We start from the raw sequence: 24,848 nt of genomic DNA, 5'->3' as shown, positions 1-24,848 counted from the left end.
TCTGACTCCACAGCTTTGATTCCCATTGTGCCGAGCTTCAATGACTTCTTGCTCAAAATACGCCATTGCTCATATACATTACCTGGTTCTGTTTTTAGCTATGCAGAAAACTCTTGGCTGGATAGCCGATTTGCATTAAATTTACACTTCCCCACATTGTCCAGATAAAAAGTTAGTGCCGCATCACCCAAAGGTCTATTTGCAACATCGTTTTTATTGGTTCTGCTGTCAGGATGGAACTAATAATGGTTCCAGCGAAGCCGTCGGTAAATGTCAAAAACTTATTGAGAATTATTTAAATCCAAAATAAATCCTATTTATGACTTGGTGACAATTTTAAGACCTACAAAACACTGATTCAAGACATTTTAATACCAATTAAGGCATCATCAGCTTTTTCAAACACAGCTTTGCATAGATTTAAAATCCTTGCATTTGTCATTTTAAACTGTTCCTCTGATAATTTCATTAAATATGCAGTTGTGTTGTAATAAGATGCCAAAGAAAAAAGAAAAAAAGGAGAAATAATACTGTTTGAAGGCTCTGGATTGAGTTACCTTACCTTTGCAAACAGGTTGAAACAGCCCAACTTGCTGACAATGCAATGCACCTCAGGAAGCCTCTTCCCCTTTCCACTCGGCTTGAAGACACAGTTTCACAAGTCAGACAGCAGGTTTTGCAAAATAAAATACCACAATGTTACAACCCTTTTTACTTCTCTTTTATAGCACAGTTTATATATCAACATACGGCTTTTAAAAAGGAGAAAGCTGAAGCTGCGTTTCTCGACTCGTCCGTTACTAAATATAGAACAGATTCATTAGAAAATCTAAATCTGTAAAGAACACCAGATGGGTTAAAGCACTAAATAAAACCACAGAACGAAGGATGAAGCTATGAAATTCTTTTTACTCTATGTCACTTCTTCAGTGGTAATCAGTAAGATTTCTCAGACAGGGTGAGTAAGCACGCGGCGTTCTGCCAGCATTAAACGCAGAATCACATGAGGTCAGGACGCAATAGCTTCCACTGAAACATCATCCGCACACTTCCGTACTCACCAGGATCCTACGGCAGTAACAAAACCAGCGGCTCCCATCTTCTCCGGTCAGCACAAAGGAAAAGGTCTCACTGTTAATGAAACAGGGATAGATTGGAAGACACTTTTAGGAAGAATTTATTTTAAATCAAGCTGTAATAAATGTATTATAGTGAAATAAAAGAAAAAATATTATGCTAAAAAGGAGCAAGAAACATCATCAGAAGTTGAGATCAGAACTTTTAACAGGACGATAAATCACACCCTGGGAAAATAAAAAGAACATCCAATGCCCCTCAACACTCTACACTATTTAATTAGACAGCCTTTAATTATCCCTGTGGGTGATCTGAGTGGTTGCAGAAACATTAAGGGATTACGTCTGACAGCTGAGGACATAAAAAGAAAAAGAGGGAATGGAGTAATAAGCTTAATGTTGGAAAAAAAACATAATGGAGAGTATCTTAAATCACATTAAAGGTGTGTATGAGACACCAGGAGATGAGGAAAAAGACATTAAACTGTTTTATTAGCATTCTGTGTTTTTGTTGCAGGGTTTTTTTTAGTTCATTTCTTTAAGTGTTACTGCGGTGTAAAAGCTGACCTTGGCGTATGGGCGGAGGGCTTCCAGTCCTGTGGATCTGGGAAGCAGAATTTAGGAATCACATTTAGCTGATCTTCAACTTCTCTGGACGGACGGGACGACTTCTCGAACTGAAAAAGAAGACCAGTCTGTAACTAAAAAAATAAATAAATAATAATAATAAATAATAAGGCCAACCTGGGAAATTCCCTCATCGACAACAAAACAAAATGTCCTTAAATGTTAACAACATGCTAACAGAGGAGCAGCATTGAGTAATGTTACTGTTAAAGGTTCATTCTAACCAATTTTGGGAACTGCTGAGTAATTTCTGGGGAGTAAGTGTTTCCTGTGGAGCTTTTTCTGAGCGACACCACCACGAAGATTTGGAAAAGCTGCTGCTTCTGCTGCTGCAGCTGAATCAGGTCTCTCTCCAGGGTGCGGTATCCCGGCCGCCGTCTCAGCGTGGACTGGATGTAAACGGATCTTCTGGAACCTGCCAAACACATGGGGGGATAGTGTGGTAATGTTCCAGAATGCTAATCTGCAACAAAGGGGCACTCCATTAAAGAAGGAAGCTGCTCACATTCCTGATGCTACGCAGACTCTGGGTTTCAGTAACAAGTTTTGACCTCTAGACGATTACCTTTATGTTTTACCTTGGATAAATGTTATTAAAGCAAACCGCAGGTTCATTTTGAGTGGATACCTTCAGTGTTGTCCTCAGGGTCGCTCTCCGTCCCACTGGTCTCGTCTGCCGTGAGTAAGAGACATTAGTGAGCAGTAGAGGGAGGAAAAAGCCTTGAGAAGCCATAACCACATGTAGACAGGAAACCATTCTTTTATAATCATTGGTGCAGCCTCTAACAGCTGTGCTTAACTAAGTGTGTTATCAAAAGCTGTTTTTATTTCCACCGACAATCTTGTTTTTAAAGTTGTTGATGATCTGATTTTGTGTGTGTTTTGGTGTCTTACCTCGTGCTAAAGGTCCCTGGTTCTTCACTCTCTTCCTCCCTCGTTTGTCATCAAAAATGGTCTCGATCTTGGCGATATACTGTAAAGAAGTACAAACAGACATCTAATACGCAGCCTCATCACCACCGAGAAGGATAATACTGTCTAAGCTTCTGAATACAAGCTGAAAAAAGCAATAATTCCTCTGGTAACACCTTCTGAGAGGATTCCCTTAAATATAAATAAAAGTAAATTCTTGGATGAAGCTCCTTTTCATTTATATTTTCCATTTAACTTCTCTATTTTTACAGTTGAATTAAAGTACAAAGAATCTCATTAACCTTAGATAAATCTCAGCTCATTTGAATTTAGGCTTGCAACCAACGATTATTTTGCAAATTTATTAATGTATTAATTATTTTGTTTAATAATCGGATAGCAGAAGGTTCCTTAAAGAATACTTTTTATTCAATTAAATCAGCTGAAACAAAATTTTTTCCACTTGAGGACAGAGAATATTGACAGACGAAAACATACTTTAATGTTAAATGCAAAATTTTGACATATTTTTTTTACAATTTGGATATAGTTATTGCTCTAAGTGGGTTGCTTTGTCGGTTAAAGGTATGTTTTAAAGTCTCTACAATCCAGCAAATGATTAATCGAGTACTAAATTACTTAACGATTATTTCAATAATCGATTAATCATGATTAATCCGATTAATTGTTTCACCTCTATTTAAATTGTTAGCTAAGATGGAAAACGCACAAAAGACGTAGCTGTAAAAATGAGGATAAAGGAAAATAAACACGATTTAAAAGTATCTTAATCTATAACTCCTTACATGACATAGACTGCCATAATTTTAAGAATACATTTATGATAACCTTCAAAAACCTACAAATAAATGGTTGTCTAAGAATGATGACTAAAAAAGACAGAAAGCCATAAAAAGGGTTGCGGGAACTTTAAACTTTTTTTTTTTTTTTTTTACCCTGAATGGGACATAAAACAACCCAATGCCAAAACACAACTTTAAATGTGGAGTAAAATGCATTTACTGCACATTTCTGAGGCCTAATGTTGCAAAATAGAAGAAGAACGAAAAGAAGCGTGAGTTATCTACATCTACCATCTACATTACCACAGTTTTAGAAGAAGAGAAGCAGAAAAGGGAAGTAGAAACAGCTCCCTTAGAGGAGAGCTGCTGTTTAAAGGCAGAAGATGCAATTTTAGGAGAGAGACATTACTGAATCAATGCTCTAAATGAAATAAACATGATCAAATCTACAAGAACTGAAATAAAGCGATTTTTATGTCATATTTTTTACACATTTTCATCTCCCGTCTCCGAAGGAATCAAACAGAAAATATTTTAAAACAAGATCTAAAAAAGAAACAACTGGTATCAACCCAACAAGACAGTAAACCAGTTAAAGTGACAGACAGCCGCAAACTTTTTCATATGTTTGGTAGATTACCTTGCAGTTAAAGTTTTTCCCTGACCAGTAACTTCCTAAAGCCATGAGTTCCAGGTTAGCGTTCCCCTTAATGTGCCCTCTAAGTGTGCCAGAAGAACGCTCCTATCTGTTTCTCTCAGCATCCTCTCCTTCCTGCCCAGCAAGTTACCGCCTCATCCATGCTCTGACAGTTAAAGCATGACTCAACGTTTCACCGCCTTATATTTCCTACCCAGCTGAAGTATGTAGATGAAAATAGGAAGCTTTACCTGAGGAGTCCTGTGGACCTTCTGAGAGCTGGCGTTTCGAGGTGTTGCTTGTTTGGGAGCTTGTGCAAAGGTTGAGGCTTTGGATGCAGAAAAAGCCCGAGATACTTTCTTCTCCACCTTTCCTGTGTATCCTTGCACTGTTTGACGTTTGGGAGGAAACTGAAACAGGAAATGTGGAATTATGACTCAGGTTTATGACAATTCATTTCTCCTGAAGTGATCAGGGAAGGAGTGTTACACTAACAGGGCTGCTGCTAATGATCATTTTGCAAAATGATTAATCTGTTGGTTATTTTTTCAATTAATTGATTAATAATCGGATAGCTAAAAGATCTGCAAAGATTTTTACAAACTTAAACCAGTTAAAACTAAAACATTTCCACTTGAGGAGTTCCAGATAGAGCATATTGACTGTCGAAAAAGTTTTTTTTCTGCTCCAAGTTCAGTTCAGGTTAGTTTAGTTTATTTATATAGCTCAAATTCACAGCACATGTCATCTCAAGGCACTTTTCAGTTCACCAGATCATCCAGTCAAATTGATTCAAAGTTGAGTGGGTCACTCTGGCAGCTAAAGGCATGTTTTAGAGTCTTTATATTCCAGCTAATGATAAATCGATTACTAAATCAGTTGACGATTATTTCAATAATCAATTAATCCCGATTAATCCAATTAAATTTTTCAGGCCTAGTTAACATTTTAACTTACCCATAGAAACAGCTAACCATTATGAATAGAGATGTTTAGCCCAGGTATCAGATTCCCTGAGTTAACTTAACTCTCAATGTGATTCTATCAGCAACTATCGGTAAATATGCTGCAAACTTTATTTTCTTTTATTTGCTTTATTTAAACAAATATTTCCCAAGTGATAATATTTTTCACCTATTAGAAACACAGACCGTATAAGGGAAAACTGGGAAACCTCATATGACAAAGCTTTAAAAGAACACAGAAAATAAAGAGTTAAGAAGCAGAAGAGCTTCTTCTGCAGGTTTGTTCTTAAACAGCTGGGATGGCCTTTAAATATACTACATGTTGAATTATCAACAAGTCATATCAAAACAAATATGGTACTGTTAGTTTAGCATTCAGGAAAACTAAATGAAAATACAAAACATAAAGTTTACCAAGGACTTTAGGTCCATGACTAGTTAGACATGTATTTATAAATGAAACAATTCTCTTAAAGTAATCCTGTGGGCACAACATGCCCTGCAAAGGAAAAAAAATGTGTCTTTTATCTTATATATCATTGCTAAGAGTGTTAAGAGGAACACGTGTCTGATAAAAATACCAATTAGGATATTCTTACAAAGAACTCCAAAAGGTATCAAAAATCCTTCTTCGTACCTTTGGAAGAGGGGGCCTTGCAGGAAGACACATGGTGGACAGCTTGACGTCGTCACAGGGGTAATCCCTGGTTCCCTCATCTGCAGGTGCAAGATTAAAATGGCCTTAAACTTAATGATTGCAACCTCAGGCCTTAAAGCAATTTAAGTGGAGCCGGTTAGAATCCGGCCAATAAAACAAATACTTTAAGATGATAGGCACAATCTGAAACATATAAAGATGTTTTATTTTGAACCTTTACTTTTTCTAAATGACACATTTAAATATCTTGAACAATATAAAATCTATGTGAGACAAAAAAAGGAAAAAGTGACTTTTTGAGAAGCATATTTCTGTTATCGTGGAAAAGGCCAAAAATCTAAATCAAAAATATTTATTCTTATAAAAAAGAGATGCATTTTAACGTCATTCAGTAGAAGTCAGAAATCGTTAAATTACCACATGAGTTCCAGGAAAGCTTATACTAAAAATAACCATCTAATCACTGACAGCCACCCACTAGTCCATGACTTCCTGCCCTGCTGTTTTAAACTGCAGATATATATTAAAAAAAGGAATTGGCTTACACACAATGTCTTCATAAATGTTGTCATCAGAGTAGGCATGGTAAAGGTCAGGGTGGATGTCTCCATTTCCCACAGTACCCTGCTGGGCTGTTAGACGGGATGCGTCTTCGTACTCAAAGGACTTCCTGTATCCAGAACAGAACATATGGTCACATAGTGTTTAACAAATACATATACATATTAGGGTCGTCAAAAGTATCAATATTCAAAAAAGTATCGATACTGAAACGTTGTATAGTTATATAGTTGTACAGTGCCACCACTGGTGGCACCTAAACAGTCATTCATCTAAAGTGCAGAATAGAGGACAATGCACTTTCTGAACACTGTGTGATTGAATAATTCTGTGCACTTTTCAGTTTCAGAATTTTTTTGTAACAGGTGCAGCTGCTGAGAATTATTTTTGTTTCTTAAAGCTACAGTGTGTAATTTTCAGCGACATCTAGCGGTCAGACTGCAGACTGCAGCAACATGAACGTCTCCCCCCCACCGCTTCTCCCCCCCAACAGTACGGCGAGCGTTACGGGACAAAATGTCTTCCACGACGTCCGCATCACCTACCTTCTCAAGTGATGAGGTTTGTTTACATAGATAATTTTACAGATAGTATTTCATTAGTCTGTGTAGGGTATAGATTTCATGTAGACTTAAGATAATAAATATACCCGTTATTTTTTCTACGTCGTTGTGACGTTTTGGTGAGCTGCTTTGCATGGTGATATAAACAGACGAAGTAATTGTAGTCATTAGTTTAACAGCGAGATTGTGTTCGCTGGAAGAATATATATTCCCCGTTTACAGAGTCCAAGTCTTGTTTGTGGCACGGGGGTTACAAGGCAAGGAAGAGGGAGAGGAAGAGGGCAGAGAGGCCGGGGTGAGCGTGCAGCTGGGGCCAGGCGAGAGAGGGGAGCCAGCGGGGTGAGAGCAGAGGAGGAAAGGCTTGAAGATCTCCAAAGGAGCCGGAGAGAAGTAACCGAGGTATATATCCAGAAAATTATTTTACAGAAAATTACTGAATCATTACCTGTGAAACGTCAGGGACGTTGCTGAATAAGTATACTGGAGAGTAACAGCATCATCACGCAGCATGTTATTGTTTTAGACAGGTCTGAGCATCCTGTACTCCAAAAACTGCAGTGATATTAGACAATTGTGTGTATAGGATTAATTACCTGTCCAAGAGAAAACTGGCAACTTGAGCGTCACTTTGAAAACCTTTTTCCTCCATCAGTGACTTCCATCGTGTAAATGCCGTGCCAATGTTGATCCGTGTTTTTTGTCGTTTCTTGTCACTCTTGCGTTTATTCTCGTCGTGTTTCCGCTTCTTAGATGACGGGGGTTCGGTGTCCGCCGCTTTTCGTTGTGATACAGAGTAGGCATGATCCTCCATTCGTCTGATGTTTGGCCAAACAGTGCCAAACAGTTTGCAAAGTCACTCACGCCTGCCGCCTTGTTTACCTTTCTTGTTACCGAGGCGCAGTATACCTGCTTCTTCTTCTTCTTTGGTTTCAGGCAGACTAAACGCTTCTCAGGCATAATACTGCCATCTACTGTTCAGTACCGTCTCAGTTCATCTCTCTCAACTTGCCGTAGTTATTTTCGAGCGTCATGGGAGATCTCGCAATCGCTAGTTTGTTGCCTCTGCGCTGCCGTAGCGCAAAGATGTCAGCCTCCATGGCTGCGAGACCCGCTCCTATGTAATTATAAATAACGAATTCTAAGGCAACGCAAATGTTATGGTTAAAAGGCTGAGCTCATAGGTGATGATAAATAACATAGTTATGTATAATATATTAAATTTCTGAATTTATATGCCTGTAATTATTACACACTGTAGCTTTAACAGGTTTGGCTAGTGTCATTGTTATGTGTGCAAAGCATAGCCAAGTAAGGAAAGCTTTTTATCAAGCTTGCTTAATATTGTACACAGCAAACAACCTCAAAATATTGTTCTTATTGTTTATTGTATTTATTTATTAATTAAAATATTTCTGTAGAATTTTGGAGTCTTTGTTTTATCCTTATGGTATCGAGTTGAAATGTTTAGTATCGTGACAACCCTAATACACACACACACACACACACATACATACATACATATATGTATATATATATATATATACACATATGTATATGTATAAATTAGGGATGCACGATATAATCGGCCCCCTATCGGTATCGGCCTGTATCGGCCTTAAAACTGAATATCGGACATCGGCCACCCCACCGATATTAAACCCGATATTTTATCAGCATCTGAGTTTCTAAAGTCTAAAAAAAAATAAAAATACTACTTCTTCTTCTTCCTCAAAAACTTCTTTTTCACAGACTTAAAAACTTCTAAAGACGAGGGAAAAAATATTGATACATTAAAAAATCACAATATCTTCATATGCTGATATATTGCAATTTAAAAACACCATATCAATCTCTTTTACTAATGAAATATTGCTATATGTCATCGCAATTTTGCCATATTTTTATATGTTGATATATTGACACGGTATCGATCTATTTTACTAACAAAATCTCACAAGAATTTGCAAAATATCACGAGAGTTTGTAACAGAACGATGAAATTTCTCGAGATTTTGAAAGTAAAATAGATCGATACCGCGTTTTTAAAAATCAATTTGATATCGGCATATGAAAATATATATAGTACCGTATATTATTTTTCAAAGTGTCAGAAATGGATAACAAAACTGCTATTTTCAATTATTTTTTTATTTTTGTCCAGCTTTATGAGTTTTAAAATATCGCCATATCGGATATCGGCCAAAATCCCAATATCGTGCATCCCTAGTATAAATTTTAAAAGTGTCCCCAAGCGCAGTCGCAAAAACCATCAAGCGCTACAAAGAAACTGGCTCATATGAGGACCACCCGAGGAAAGGAAGACCAAAAGTCACCTCTGCTGCGGAGGATAAGTTCATCTGAGTCACGAGCCTCAGATATCGCGGGTTAACAGCAGTTAAGATTAGAGACCAGGTCAATGCCAAACAGAGTTCTAGTAGCACGTACATGTCTAGAACATGTGTTAAGAGGAGACTGTGTGAATTAGGCCTTCTTGGTAAAATAGCTGCTAGGGAACCACTGCTAAGGACAGGCAACAAGCAGAAGAGACTTAGACCAGTGGGAAAAACGTGCTTTGGTCTGATGAGTCCAAATTTGAGATCTTTGGTTACAACCATTGTGTCTTTGTGCGATGCAGAAAAGGGGAACAGATGGACTCTACATGCCTGGTTCCCACCATGAAGCATGGAGGAGGAGGTGTGATGGTGTGCGGGTGCTTTGCTGATGACACTGTTGGAGATTTGTTCAAATTGAGGGCATACTGAGCATGGCTACCATAGCATCTTGCAGCGGCATGCTATTCCATCTGATTTTGCCGTTTAGTTGGACCTTCATTTATTTTTCTACAGGACAATGACCCCAAACACACCTCCAGGCTGTGTAAGGGCTATTTGTCCAAGAAGAATAGTGATAGGGTGCTGCGCCAGATGACCTGACCCCAATGGAGATGGTTTTGGGTGAGCTGGACCACAGAGTGAAGGCAAAAGGGCCAGCAAGTGCTAAGCTTCTCGGGAAACTCCTTCATGACTCTTAGAAGACCATTTCAGGTGATTACTTCTGGAAGTTCATCAAGAGAATGCTAAGTGTGTAAAGAAGTAATCAATGCAATAGGTGGCTACTTTGAAGAACCTCGAATATAAGACATATTTTAATTTGTTTCACACTTTTTTGTTAAGTATATAATTCCACATGTGTTTTTTGATATTTTTGATGCCTTCAGTGTGAATCTTCAGTATTCATAGTCATGAAAATAAAGAAAAGGGAATGAATGAAAAGGAGTGTCCAAACTTTTGGTCTGTACTGCATAAAAAACACAAACCAATATCCCAAATTTCAAATGATTGACTTCGATCAGTTATTGGAAGGTAATATAGTAAGAACAAAATAAATCACTTTTTTGTTTTGCAAACTGAATTTAATAAGTTACATTTCTTTTTATCTAAACAACTTTTAACAGTTTTCTAAGTTTAATAAAAATGTTATAAAGGTTACAGACATGCACTCAAAAGTAAAATCTTCTGCAACATAAAGTTTTTCTTTTGTGTTAAAATTCTCAAGACAGAAAGAGAGAAAGAAAAGGAAACGGTCAGATGCTGACATTAATCTGAATCAGTAAAACCCTGACCGGTGTGTTTCTATAATTTCAGGCCTCCAAGAAAAAGTTCCTTTGTGATGCAAAACGTGAGAGACAACGTTTAATATTCATGGCATAAAATACAAGAATATTGAGGTTAACAAAGAAAAATGTCCCAATCTCTTATTTTACATGCTTCTGTAACGCAGTGTGGTGATAGTTTGGTTAATTGCAGAAACTATTTCTAAATTTTGCCTAAATGTGATGCAATATTGTCTCCTGGTGGATGCGTTTTCTGATGCACAAAAATGGAAGGAGATACTGGCTTCATTTGAACCAGTAAGCTTGTATCAATCATGAAAATGGAGTTCATTACTAGTTTAAGGAAAGAAAAAGGAGAATACTTAATTTGTACAGTTTTAATGTATCTTTGCTAATATTCTACTGGTGCTTTACAGTAAAGAAGATGGATATAAATATACATCTTTAATAACTACATAGCTAATGTAGTTCTGCGGGGCCTTTTGTGATCTGTTCATGTGAATAAAGATAATGATCTGGACCCACTGGTGCTGACGAATGAGGCCACATCTAGACAAAAGAAAAGAGAACTACCAAGCAGATTTTGACCCCAGACAGTAATTAAAATCTGACAATAGAACCTCTCCCAAACAGCCCTGCAGCCACAAAAAAAGGAAGCATGCATTTAATAACAGCATATGCTCAGTGAACCATGAATAACACTAACGCCATGCTTGTTTCGGGCTGGAACAATACGATGATACAAAATAAAAATTAAAAAACTATCAAGATTTTAGCTATTTTTTTGAAAAAAAAAAACAACTATAAATTATTTTTCTTTTCGCCAATATAAAAAAACAGTTGGATTAATCTGAAACCGTCCTTTTAAGGAACCAAGATTCAGTTTAAATACAAGAAGCTTCAAAGTAGACAACAGTGTTCAGTCTTTAGCAGCTTAAGGTTAGCAAGTTACAATTTTGTTACCTTCTTAACGGAGCCATAATTGGGTATTTTACATTAAAAAAATCCTTCTGAAATTGTCTTTAAAGCTACAGTGTGTAATAATTACAGGGATATACAGTCAGAAATGTAATATATTATACATAACTATGTTATTTATCATCATCTAAGAGCTCAGCCTCTTAAATATTTGCGTTGCCTTAGAATTCGTTATTTATAATTACATAGGAGCGGGTCTCGCAGCCATGGAGGCAGACATCTTTGCGCTACGGCAGCGCAGAGCCAACAAACTAGTGATTGCGAGATCGCCAAAACGTCACAACGATGTAGAAAAAATAACGGGTATATTTATTATCTTAAGTCTACATGAAATCTATACCCTACACAGACTAATGAAATACTATCTGTAAAATTATCTATGTAAACAAACCTCATCACTTGAGAAGGTAGGTGATGTGGACGTCGTGGAAGACATTTTGTCCCATTACGCTCGCCGTACTGTTTGGGGGGAGAAGCGGTGGGGGGGGGGGGGGGGGGGGGGGGGGATGTTCATGTTGCTGCAGTCTGACCGCTAGATGTCGCTAAAAGTTACACACTATAGCTTTAAAAAAAAAATGAATCATTTGCAGAAAAAAAAGATAAAATTATTATTTACTTTCCTTGTTAGGTTACTGTATGCACATGAAATTCATTTGTTTGTGTGTTCATGTGGCTGCAGCATTAGCAGCATCAGCAGTAAGCCATGGTGTGTTTATCATGGAGTTATGGTTTTTTACACATTAAGTTAAAAGTTTCACAAGTCTCTGATTGGGGAAATCCTGGTGATAGCTTGGCGGGCTAATGTTAGCATCCTTCCATGGATGACGTCAATCGAGGAGGAGGATTAAAATCACGCTTTGTGTAAAATGCTCTCTTCTGTACAACGGAGTATTAGGGCAAGCGGGAGATTTTTTTTTTTCTTCTATTTTGAGAATAAAGTTGTAAAATTACGAGAATAAAGTCGTAAAATTATAAGAATAAAGTAATATTACGAGAAAAATGTCACAATGAGATTATTTATAGAATTACGACATTAAAGTCGTAAAATTATGAGAATAAAGTCATAAAATTATGCAAAAAAAGTCGTAACATTACAAGAAAAAAGTCACGAGATTAGTCATAAAATTACGAGAATAAAGGTTGCTGTTTGGTGGTGCTGGTCGACCCTCAAATGCTGGTCGGAGCTCAAAGCTTTCTTTCTGAAACGGGTTGTTGTATGATGACTTTATTCTCGTTATGTTACGACTTTATTCCGGCAATATTACAACTTTATTCTCGTAATGTTCCGACTTTATTCTCAAAATGTAAAATAAATCTCTAACCTGGCCCTAATACACTTCCTGGTTTGAAGAAATAGCCCAGTTTTTAACTAAACACAACAACCTGCGCTTTTAACATTTTAAAAAAATGTCTGATATCCAGTTGATGACAAATTGATTACATCTTATTAGTCTGCTTTTAAACAGTCCTAAAGAAGTGGGGGATACTCTGATGTCGTAAGCGCAGCTGATCATAACATTTTAGGAAACACAGCCAACATGAGAACTCAAAATAAAGAACTACATCTTTTCTTATTTAAAATACATCTCAGAAATTATACAACTTATCAAGCTTAAGGCACATGGCCTCAGGGGCTCAAAATGGAAACATATCCAACCTTTAATTTGACCCAGAAGTTAGAACCATGAGCTGTATATGTTATTATATCAAATCCCAGTAGAAAATAGGGAAACCAGTGAGATTTAGTAAATGCTGTGGTCCAACCCACTACCTGCACAACTAACTGAAAACTAATGATGTCTTGTAATCTTTTTGTTGTCAAACAATAAAGCAAAGTGCTCACAAAAAGAGGTTGAACAGAGATGCATTTATGTAGGTTTTAACAGGATCTTAAAGGTACACTATGCAACCGGTGTTGATTTTCCAGCGAGGCTCCCCCCAGAGGGCGAAAGTAAAAGTGCACTGTCGTAAATATGCACAGCTGTTCTCCTGGTTTCTCCGTCAAGCCAGGCGCGGTTGTTTTGAGCTTAGCAGACAGGCGAACGCAACGAATGACTAATGCTGCGTTCACACCGCAGCTGGCGCGACAGAAGCAGCAAGTTTACATGCAACGTAACGTCAAGGCGCAGCAAAAGGTCCCGCGGCGCGTTTTGAGCAGCAGGCGCAGCACGTCTGAGCAGCTGAAGCAGCGCATCGGGCGTGTTTAAGCATCTGACGCAGGGAGAGAGACACAGCGCTGATGATCACTCCTCTCAAACAGTTTATTGACGCCTAAATTAACTTAAAATGCAGAAATCTGCCAGCAGAATATGCAGTTTGGATTATTTTGATGAAAAACGCCTACCAGCTGCTGCGGTGAACCGCGAGGAGGCGACCAGGCCAGAGGCTGCTGATGAAGGGATCCCTACTGTCGGCGCTGGTATGTGGGGGTCTGAGCGGCTCCGACAGAAAAAATATTAAAGGCAGGATAATAATCTGAATGAACTGACTGCACTGATTATGTTTCAGGTGTATTTTCTCACTTAAACACATATTAAAACTACTTTATTCCCACTGATCACAGCAAAGCAGCAGAGAAAGGATAGTGAAGCTCCGCCCAAAGCGCGTCAGACACACTTTTGCACCGCGCAGCCAGAGCAGCAAAGCTGCTTCAGCCGCGCGACAGAACTAAACTGGTACAAGCAGCAAAAATGAAGCAGCAGACGCGATTTTGCTACTTTTGCTGCGTGAACGTAGCATAACTGCACAAAGATCGCCACTGTGCTAGCAACGAGAATGCTTTTAACTGGGGGCGTGTAGCAGTTCTTGCCGTAAAGCAAGACTGACTCTCACGAGACTTCTGAGCCTGTGGGTGCGGGTCGGTGCTCCTGCAATTGCAAGTGCAGTATTTCCCCCACAGACCACCAGGGCGGCCGAGAATACCTTTGTTCAACCTGAAATGACTCATTTAATCATCCAAAACGTTATGGAACACATTAATTAACTGAAAAATGTTGCATAGTGTGCCTTTAAGTGGTAATAAAGACTTTATAGCTGGAACTTTTTCTACATTTATTATGCAAGTCAGACATTTTTAAAAGGGATGTAGGTCGAATACTTTTTTAACCACTTTTTAACCTTTCTTTAGGAGGTATTTGTGATAGAAAACCTGGACAATTAGAATCCAGATTAACAATAGGAATAGTGAAAATAAGCTATCTTTTTAGAGCAATTATTTATAATGAATAATAAATGAACTACGAAAAATCAATAATAAGTTAAATGATGATTATATAGTGGAAATGATTGTATTACTTAAATAGTAAAACCAGTATGCTGCCTGGTTAAGCTTTCTTCCTATTAAGTTATAAATAAAACAATTTTTTAAAGTAACTAACCATTACCTGTAATGAGCTTTTTGGCCTTACCTGCTCTTTTTATGCCTTGATAGCCCTTCGATCTGTATAACAGGACATGGCGGGGGTGGGAAGTTCGGCGGCTTTACGACCCTCCTGCTCCTCACTGTAGAGCGGTTGTCGTTATGAGAGGATCTGCCGTCCCACTGCACCGCATGGTTCATCTTGTTGTTGTTGATGGTGGTTCCACGATACTGGAATGTCCGCTGAGGTTTGGGAGGGGGCGGGGTTTCACCTACACTGCTCCTGCCGCTCTCCCAGAGCAGTCTGTCCCCTTCCAGCTTCCGCCAGAACCCCCGAGAAGTGTAGAAGTTTCCAGCAGGCATGTTGTCTTCCTGATCGCCGGCTGATGGAGGTAGAGGCTTGGAGACTATTAAGACGTCTGGAATACGATCAACTTTGGGATCTGTGATGGTTGAGAAGACCGGATCGGCTGAAGAAAGGGTGTCCACTTCTAATTTAGAAGATGCTAAATGTTGTGTTATGTTTTTTCCAGGGGATGTGGCTGAAAACGGAGCGGAAAAGTTCCTCAATGGTTCCGACTTTCGACCGGCAACACTGTGCCCAACCTGCGACGGAGATTCCCTAAAATCCAGTTCAGTACTCTTTGCTCTTGAGCGGCTGTCTTTAGCCTGAATCCCGACTCCCAAGCTTTTGTTAGAACAGCCATAGCCCAGCAGGTCACCTGACAGGGTTCTGGATATGATGGGTGGATGTGCTCTGACTCCAGCGTCCTGGCTGCCGCTCTGCTGACTCCGAATCTCCCACTGGGAGATCTTCTCCTTAATGTTTATACAATTGTGCAAGACCGGCCTCCCTGACTGCCAGCCCTGCCGAACAGGGGTGGCCTCTTTTGGCAGGTGATCAGCTTCAGCCAGCTCCCGCCTGGCCTGCTCCACTCTCAGAGCCAGCATGTTGGGAGGGAGAAATCAGCTCACCCCCAGTTGACCATTAGTGAACACATGAAGGGCTTTTTAACAAACAGGGAGGGGAAGATCCACTTGATCAGGTGTTGTTTTGTCCAGACGTTAATAACAAATAGATTTATAGCCTTGAGGTGTCTTCAGGTATGAGCCAAACGTCACATCTTCCTGCTTCATTATGTAAACAATCTAAAAAATAAGAAAAAAAAATTACTCAGTGCTTTAGAAACGTAAACCCAAACATCACATTTCAGGGTCACATGGATTTAAAAGTTAAAACTAGGATTTAAGGGAACCAGCTGCAAAAAAATACATCTAAAGAAGAAAGATGGCGACAAGGAGCAAGATTAGAAGAACTTTCTGCAGCTGGTTTGTGGCCTGAGCTGTCCAAACCCTCCATCAGCCTGAGGGGAATTCTGCGCCGCTGTCATCGAAAACCTCACTGCTGGCTAAATATGAAATGCCAGTGATGCAACAAAGTCCTGCAGCTGAACAAAGCCGCTGTTCAAAGGACTGGAAAGTATGGGCTCCAATCTGAGTCAGGGAGATAATGTTCAAAAAGATTCCACAATCAGGAATTTCCAACCGAGCTTCTTGGAAGTGAAGCTGAAGTAGAACTTTAGGTTTGTAAATTAGATAAACTTCAAGTTTAAGGCATCAAACATTGCTCCTTTCTCACTTATTTGTATATGTGTTCTTAAAGAAAATCCTGGGCTTTTCTGATCCCTATCTGTGATGCACCAGAAGTCTGGAGCATCAGCGTCAGGCTGAACAACTTTCAGCTCGACCAGCTTTTATCGAGGACACTTAAAAATGTGTTTTTGATCAGTGATCAAAGCTTCTATGTTGCTATAACTGGATACTTCTCAGTTTTGGAAGTAGTGGCCAGTTCTACGAAGGAGTATTGGGGCCAGGCTAGAGATTTTTTTTTTTTTTTAAATAAAGCAGTAACAATACAAGAATAAAGTTGCAATATTAAGAGAATGAAGTCATCTTAAAATAACCTGTTTCAGAAAGAAAGCTTCAAGCTAGGACCACCATGTGACGGTCGACCAGCAACCAACCAAACAGCAACCTGAGTCCACTTTGACCTAATTCCCAATTTGATGCTGGTGTTAAAAGATTTCCTTATTTTTCAAACCAGAGCCAAATTATAACTTCACATAATTTATTTTTTATTCTTGTTATTTTATGACTTTATTCTCGTTATTTTACAACTTTATTCTCGAAATAGAAGAAAAAAATCTCTAGCTTGGCCCTAATACTCCGTCGTAAGAGTTCAGCATCTATGAGGTGTTTAGGGCTGCAACTAACGATTATTTTAAAAATCGATGAATTGGCAGATTATTTTTTAGATAAAAATAGCCCTGTGATTCAAATTATAAATTGTATTTGGAATAAAAATGAGAGAACTAGGGTTGCTAAAAAACACATCCTCCAAAGACAGATATTTACATGGGAATGTGGCATATAATTAATTGACATATTACTGATCTTGCTGGATTTTATTCTGCTTTACTTCCATAAATTGCAGGATCTTCTTTACTTTATCTTTGCCAGAAGATTTAAACTTTAAAAGCCTTGCCCTCATAATTTGCAAGTTAATTTATTTATAAAGTAAATTTAAATGCTGCTTAAGCTAATTCAAATGAAATTAAAAGTAAAATAAGTAGCCAACCTTATCACTGTCTGTAACCTACTAACAAGGTAAGGAAAGCATCAGATGAGCTACCTGAGAAACTAACGTTACGTTTCCCCACTTTAAAACGAAACAAACATGGTGCTTCCGTGCCATGTTAATTTGTTTTGACAAAAGTTGCATGTTACGACTTTTTTCACTTTACAAAGCGCAGGCTATTTTAATTAATGTGATCAATTTGCGCCGTCAATCCCGGCGCATGCGCGCTTCATTTGCAGTCTGGACGCTGAGGGTAAACATCCTGCGGCTCTGACTGCAGCGCTGAGAGGGAGAACGGGGTTGGGATGAGGGAGAACGGGGTTGGGATGGGGGAGGCGCCCCACGGCAGAGTAGGAACGATACATGCTTTCACGTAAGAGTCTCCAAAAGCCGCCAGTGACACCGTAAAAAGTCGCCAGATTTGTCGCTGGTCGCTTTTTTGAAAAATAGTCGCTGGAGGGGTCTGAAAGTCGCTGAGTTGGCAACACTGCACCTGCGGCGCCGAGTCGCTCTGCCGTATTTTTTTTTCTTCCCCCGTTTCAGTCAAGTGGATATGATGACTGCGGCGGCGGATGACGCATTAATCGCGTGACACAACTAATCGATGATGAAATTCATTGCCAACGCTTTTAAAAGTCGATTTTTATCTATTTTATCGATTCGTTGTTGCAGCCCTAGAGGTGTTTAAACTGAATTCAGAGGAAACTGAGCTGCAAGAAGCTCTTTAAGATAATGGCATCATATACAACATGGGTTCATGGAAGCTACAAGAGGGTTAGAGAGAGCGAGACACTGAGCAGATAACAAGAAGGCTGTTTAATGAAACATGATTTGAAAGCCTTGCAGAATTTAAAAAAGATCTATCAGTTAAAGTCGTAGGAAAGCGGCTCTTCCAACCGTTGCATTTCCGTATTCTCCCGATTGGTGCCCGACTTCACACTAGTGAACAAAGTGAATGTGATTGGTCAATTATCAAGGGAGCGGGATTGTTTTGCCGGAAGGTTCGCAAGCAAGTTCCGTGATGGCCGGTGTCTCTGAAGCATCTTGCTAACCAGTTAGCAACTTAGTGCTAGTAGGTTCCAAATGTCAAATTCCATTGGGACCAAGTAGCACTAAATTGGTGACTTAGAAACGACACTGTCAAGGAACACTATGGACAGCGGAAACATGCAAGAGGAGGAGAGTTTTGTGTCGGAGGTCATGGATGAGTCTCCTCCGTCATACATTTTTTATTTAGAGAAGGAAAGGAGGGACGAAGTTGTCTGATAAAGAGTACATTTATATACATCTTTAAGCCAGAATTATTTAAAATTTAAATATGACGTCCCTACAACTTTAAGGTAATGATTTATGTTTCGCATTCTGTATTAATACACAAAAAAACACTGATAAAAATAAAAATAATGAAAAAGCTGTTCAAAAGAAAAATTAGCTTTGTCTTAAAATGTTATTAAAACACTGTTTTACTCAATCTTGCCGCTGTAACTTATAATTTAATTGTCATCATTAAAACGCAGCTTTACAGAAAACATTAACATCAGCAACAAAATTCCAGCTTTACATTTCTACCATAAGCTCACCCCACAAAAAAATAAGGACATTACCGAATAAAATACTGCCATACCAAAGATTTGAAGTAAAAAAAAAACACTTGTTTCATGTTTTCTCTTGTTTACCAGACCTGTAAGTGCACTTCTATTTTCTCGTCTCTGTGTAGTGACGCGGATTTGGTTTTGTCATATCCAAATTCCTTTTCCACACATGTTGGGACATGCATGTCTCAGCCAGTTTTATTTCACAGGGGGACCAAACTTGATTTACAACTACCACTGTTGGTATTTTATGCGCATGTTAATTTACAACCTCGGTCAAGGTGTTACAGACTCTAATCTGAACCCCTAGAAACAAATGTGGAGTTTTAACCGATAAAAATCTAGATAAATCCCAGAGCGAACATAAAGAATCAGAGACAACTGATAATCTACCTTTGGATGCAAGAATGATGATGGAATATAGGAGGTTCAACCACTACATAAATAAATAGGATGGAATGAACTGCCTCATCTATCTGTAGTAAATAAAACGATAACAAATGTTCTTGGACGTGAAGCAGTTCAGATCTGGATCCGCTATGACTCATATTCTGAGTCAACATCAACGCAACCGCTGCATGCTTATGCACAGCGGCCCCTCTCACTGGAACCAAACTATTAGGACACGTTGCACATTAGCGAGCTGAGAGGATCTGGAAAAGACAGACACATGGTAAAATTCCACAGCAACGCTCAACATCATCATAACTCTATGAGCTGCATTCCTACACATTAGGAAGAGAGGAGGGTCGGGAGGGACAGCAAAAAATGGTTGGGAAAAAAGTGATGCTTTTGTTCGGTTTGACCTAAATTAAATGCATGTGTCTGCACTGGAATGCTGCCCTAAAAAACTCCAGACCTGGAGATGACAATGCATCTCTCAAACTGACATACTTCTTTTCTTTTTTTGTAACACTTGTTTGTATTAAACAGGAACGCAGAAGTTTTGTTTCCTGAGCAGCAGGAAAAAGGATCCCAGCCTGTCTGTAATTACGGTGTAGAGTGATTTGTGACCATTGATTTCGGCTATGTTTGGACTGTTTACGTTCACACATCATGTAGTGCCAATCGCTGAAAAACTAAGAAATAAACCAGCTGTATGATAGTCGGTTGAAATTGTTGCAAATATGCATGGGTTGGTTCACACTGTATGATATCCTTAATCAAAACAACATAAATCAAGTAAATTAAATGCAATTTTATGTTTGAACAAAATGTTTAAAAACTAAAATGCATTATATAATTTTATTTATAAGGGAAATAATAATATACAGTAATACCTACCGCTTTTCTAAACTTTTCAAGTGCTTATTTCGATTCGGACAATATCTGTCCAATTCATCAGCTGACCAATAAGGCTTAATTTCCTTAATTCTGGGAGATAAGGATGAGCTGATATTTAGATATGAAACCAATCCTATATACCTCTGCAATGGTCTGAAAATCAGCGACTGTGAATGCGCTAAACTTTGATTCATATTTGACTGCAGTTGCTGGAGAAGTTTTTATTGTTTCACCAGCATTGATTATATTCTTTAAAGATAACATTGAAATATTGAAGATCTCTTGCGATCTTAAAACAGAAGACAGTACCAGTATTTCCATTACAAACGTGCGCAAAACTATGTTGATATTCTGCTAATTAGGAAAATGCTAATTTGTGGAATTACGATGTTTTCATGACGTAGCAAACACAATGAAAGTTGTTTCCATTGCAGTTTTGCGAAATATACGAATTTTGATATGAGGTGGAAAAAAAACCCTCACTGATGCGTAAAAACTTTTTATTGAAAAAAGTTTTTTTTCAAAATTGCTGTGTTTCCATTTAGCTAATTCAATTCTTATTTACAATTTGATGATTAGTGACCCACTACCCATTGCTCAGTGGCACAGTGGGTAGCACTGCTGCCTTGCAACAAGGAAGGTTCTGGGTTTGAGTCCCGGCCTGGGAACTTTCTGCATGGAGTTTGCATGTTCTCTCTGAGAATGCATGGGTTCTCTCTGGGTACTCCGGCTTCCTCCAACAGTCCAAAAACATGACTGTTTGGTTCATTGGCTTCTCTAATGGCTTCTCCTTAGGGTTTAGGTCCTGTTTGTCTCTGTGTTTTCCTACGATGGACTGGCGACCTGTCCAGGATGTAACCTTCCTCTCGCCTGTAGACAGCTAAGCAGATAGGCACCAGCACCCCTAGCGACCCCACTTGGGATAAGCAAGGTGGAAAATTGATGGACAGCTAATGAAAAATGCATGTCAGGCCATTAAATCAGCCATAAAACTGCAACTTATGAACACATACTTACTATACAGCATGTAGTAAGTATGTGTTCATATAAAACCAGTTTTATATGATGACAAAAGTTTGTTAATTAAACATACTGCTCTAGCTCCTAGCCTGCAGTTTGCTGCTTAACAGAAATCACTTGTAGCATGTATATTGTAATTTAATAACTGTGTTTATTTAAAAAAGTGTGCTCTTGTTATTGTGCTGGTTCCCAGTCATCCAGGTCATAGTCATTCCAAAAAAGGAAAATTAAAATCAATCACCTGGACTTTGTTTCCAAGTTTAAAGATGTTTCGCTTCCCATCCAGGAAGCTTTTTCAATTCAAAACGGCAGGAATAATGCTGAGTTTGATGCTATATACTTTATATTCGTTGGGCTACTGAATAAAACCTCCAACTCAACGCTATTGCTTACATTTTGAAATGAAAAAGCTTCCTGGATGGGAAGCGAAACGTCTTGAAACTTGGAAAACAAATTTTCTTTGTTTTGGAATGCTCCTGTTATTGTGTTTTAATGTATTTGGTCTTCCTGTATGTCAGGGAAAAGTAGACATTAACTGTCTCTGTAAGTCTGGAGCCAAAGGTGAGGGAAATCTGGGTCCCCTTTGTGTGACACCTCTGTAAAAGGTCGTAAAATATTCTGCAGCTTTTTTTTAACCTTCATACCAGATACCATAGAGGTTGAAAGCACCCCTTCATCACTGGGTAAGTAAATTAAAGCTAATTGTACCTTCAGAAACAAGCCCAACACGCCCTCCTAAAGATGGGCAGCATGACAGGACATGTTGTGTAGGTGAGGTGTTGTAAGAAACCAAAAGCTTATCATCAACGGTGACAGTTAATGCTGTAATAAAGGAAAACTGCTGGTTTGAAACAGACTGAGCTAAGATAGAGTCTTTAGATCACTGATCAAACAGAAAACACTAATACAGCTTTAGGTTCAGCTAGAGGATTCCTCTAAAGATGGTCACTTTATCACATATCATTAAAAAGATTTAAACCTTTAAGGTTAAACTTACAGATACTTTAGATATACATTCAGGGAATATATTAACTAAAAAAAAAGCTTTTATAGCAGCTAGCTTTTGAATCATGGCGCTAATTTAAACTCGCAGTATCAAATAAATCTTAAAATATTTGTAAAAAGTAGGCAACTCAAATTTGTTAAAAATGTTCATATTGAAAGTATTAAATCACTTCTGTAAAATTAGCCAAAATAAGGAGCTAATAACGCTTTAATTTCCCCATATAGAGCTCGTTTATGACAGTTAGCATCGAGGTAACTTTAATTTAGCAAAACTTGTCAAACGGTTATTAACTTTGGTATAAAAAAAAAAGCTTAAAAATATATTGATATGAAATTTTTATTTCTGTGTAAATCTATGGCTTACCATTTTGGCTAATAACGGTCATTATAATCCATGTGGTCTACTTGTGCTTCTTCCTAAAAAATGATAAAGATAAAATCCCGTCGGTCCATCGGTGGGAATCAGAGCAAAGGAAAAGTTACAGCAAACTTCCTCCAAACAAAAGCAACTCATGAAGACGCGGGAACGGATACTTTTACTCATTTACCGGTGAAGAAAAACAACCGTTTCAAAGACGCTGCGACAGACTAAAAAAATTTTTAAAAAAATGGAAAAGCAGATAAAGCAAATCACTCCTTCGCCCTGCTTTAAGGACAATAACAGCTAAGCTGGATGTAAAGATACTACTTCCGGATCTGCTTTTCAAAATAAAACCCGGAACTCATACATAACCGCCGATTAATCGACGCTCTCAGAGCGAAACGAGCTTTTCTCAGCGTTTATTATGTTAGTCGGCTAGCATTTGGGTTTTTATATTAAGTGTTTATTGTTAACTTTACAAAGTTTGGAACTGTGAGAAAGTTTTTTTCAAGTTTCGCAAGTGGGAATACGTCACCCTATCAACTCCTGCAGCTGTCAACATGAATAATCGCTGCTGTCTTCACGTGCCATAGGTCCACATCTGCACCACCTTACAAAATATACGTTTATTTTGCTGGGAACCCAACCTTATATGTCTATTTCCAGACAAAGGTTTGTTAGTGTGAATTGGAGAATTCTTGTATTATATTACAATAATTATGTTTTATTTAAATGAAAGTTTGTTATGTTTATTTATTTCCCCATTAGCTACTGAGTCAAAGCAGTAGCTATTCTTCCTGTGTTCTTAACATTTTATAACAGATATTATATCAGGGCTGTGTAACAATGAAACCAAATACAGAAGTACACACACACACACACACCCATACTCGTTCTTCCATCGTAGTGAGGACCAGAGGTGTCAAGTAAATAAGTACAAATACTTGGTTTCTGTACTTAAGTACACTTTTTAGGTATCTATACTTAACTCCATTACTTCTTTTTCTTCCTACTTCGGACTTCTACTCATTACATTTTCACACTAGTATCTGTATTTTCTATTTCTTACATTTTTAAACCTAATGTTACTTGTTACTCTTGGCTTCAGTTTAATGTTTATAAGTATTTATTTCCCATCATGTGCTCCATCCAATGCAGACCATTGGCGCCATCCACATCTAGAGGAAACTAGTGTAATTGGATGAGTCATATAATGCAACACTCATTGGTTAGCTAAAGGAAATCATGAGAAGCAAGCAGGTGTTCTTCAAACTGTAAACATGAATTGTCTATGCCATGCTACAATGTAGGATTCAGAAAAAGATGTTGGAATGTCTGAAAGGTCGGACACAGGAGAGAATGTATCGGGAGATGGAGACCAACAAGACCTTCCTCATCCTTGGCCCTATCTCAAAGAATTTTTGGAAATAGTCAAAAAAAAAATTTGAGCTTTAAAATTCATATGGTGGCATCTGGCTGTTTTTTTTTTAAAGGTTACTTTATACTTTTATATTTTAAGTAGTTTTTGGAGCACATACTTTTTGACTTTTACTTGAGTAAAGAGGTCAAGTTGACACTTCAACTTTTACCAGAGTGTTTTTAAACTGCAGTATCTTTACTTCTATTTAAGTAACAGATGTGTGTAATTTTGACACCACTGGTGAGGACCATGCGTTGACTCCCATTGATTTTTAGTCATTTTCAACCCCTTTCTATGCCCTAACCCTAAAACTAACCTTAAACCTAACCATTACCCATGCATATGTCACCCTAACCATAACCAATTGACACCTTAGCCCTAAACCTAACCATTAGCAAAACAGCATGTGAGGACCGGCAAAATGTCCTCACTTTGCAACAACTGGCCCTCAATTTGATGGGGAAATTGGAAAAATTGTCCTCACTCTGAGGGCTAGACAGGTACACACACACACACAAAACAATACAACTTCATTTACATAACATACACACAGATACACACAATATAGTATGAGCTCTTCTGCATACAAAACATGACCAATCTCTGGGTATTATGTAAATTACAAAACATTTCGGTCTCTAGAACTCATTATCCATAAATGTTACAGTCACTCCAAAGTAAATATATAAAGTCTAAGTCTTTTGGAAAAGCTAACATTGTACATCTCTGAAAGTAAGAATTGCATGAGTGAGTTCCACACCACCATTGCCCTTTAAC

General features: G+C 38.3%; 1 protein-coding gene across 1 annotated transcript in view; it reads right to left on the bottom strand.

Moving 5' to 3' along the window:
• dennd2c (DENN/MADD domain containing 2C) overlaps window positions 1-22,897 on the bottom strand; it is a 35,942-nt gene extending 13,045 nt beyond the window's left edge. The window contains exons 1-11 of the mRNA XM_038289865.1: window positions 22,655-22,897; window positions 14,801-15,900; window positions 6,224-6,348; window positions 5,658-5,737; window positions 4,307-4,465; window positions 2,598-2,676; window positions 2,332-2,376; window positions 1,928-2,118; window positions 1,644-1,753; window positions 1,062-1,131; window positions 563-640 (exon numbers count right to left, since the gene is read on the bottom strand). Of these exons, the coding sequence (XP_038145793.1) occupies window positions 563-640; window positions 1,062-1,131; window positions 1,644-1,753; window positions 1,928-2,118; window positions 2,332-2,376; window positions 2,598-2,676; window positions 4,307-4,465; window positions 5,658-5,737; window positions 6,224-6,348; window positions 14,801-15,702 (1,839 nt within the window). The 5' untranslated portion in view covers window positions 15,703-15,900; window positions 22,655-22,897. The remainder of the gene's footprint in view (window positions 1-562; window positions 641-1,061; window positions 1,132-1,643; window positions 1,754-1,927; window positions 2,119-2,331; window positions 2,377-2,597; window positions 2,677-4,306; window positions 4,466-5,657; window positions 5,738-6,223; window positions 6,349-14,800; window positions 15,901-22,654) is intronic.
• Between the last annotated feature and the right edge of the window lie 1,951 nt (window positions 22,898-24,848).

The sequence above is a fragment of the Cyprinodon tularosa genome, unplaced genomic scaffold (assembly GCF_016077235.1).
Source record: "Cyprinodon tularosa strain WSP-4 unplaced genomic scaffold, ASM1607723v1 ctg273, whole genome shotgun sequence".
NCBI classification, from domain to species: Eukaryota; Metazoa; Chordata; class Actinopteri; order Cyprinodontiformes; family Cyprinodontidae; genus Cyprinodon; species Cyprinodon tularosa.
The sequence above is the reverse complement of the archived record's forward strand: the minus strand, read 5'-3'. Positions and strand labels throughout refer to the sequence as shown.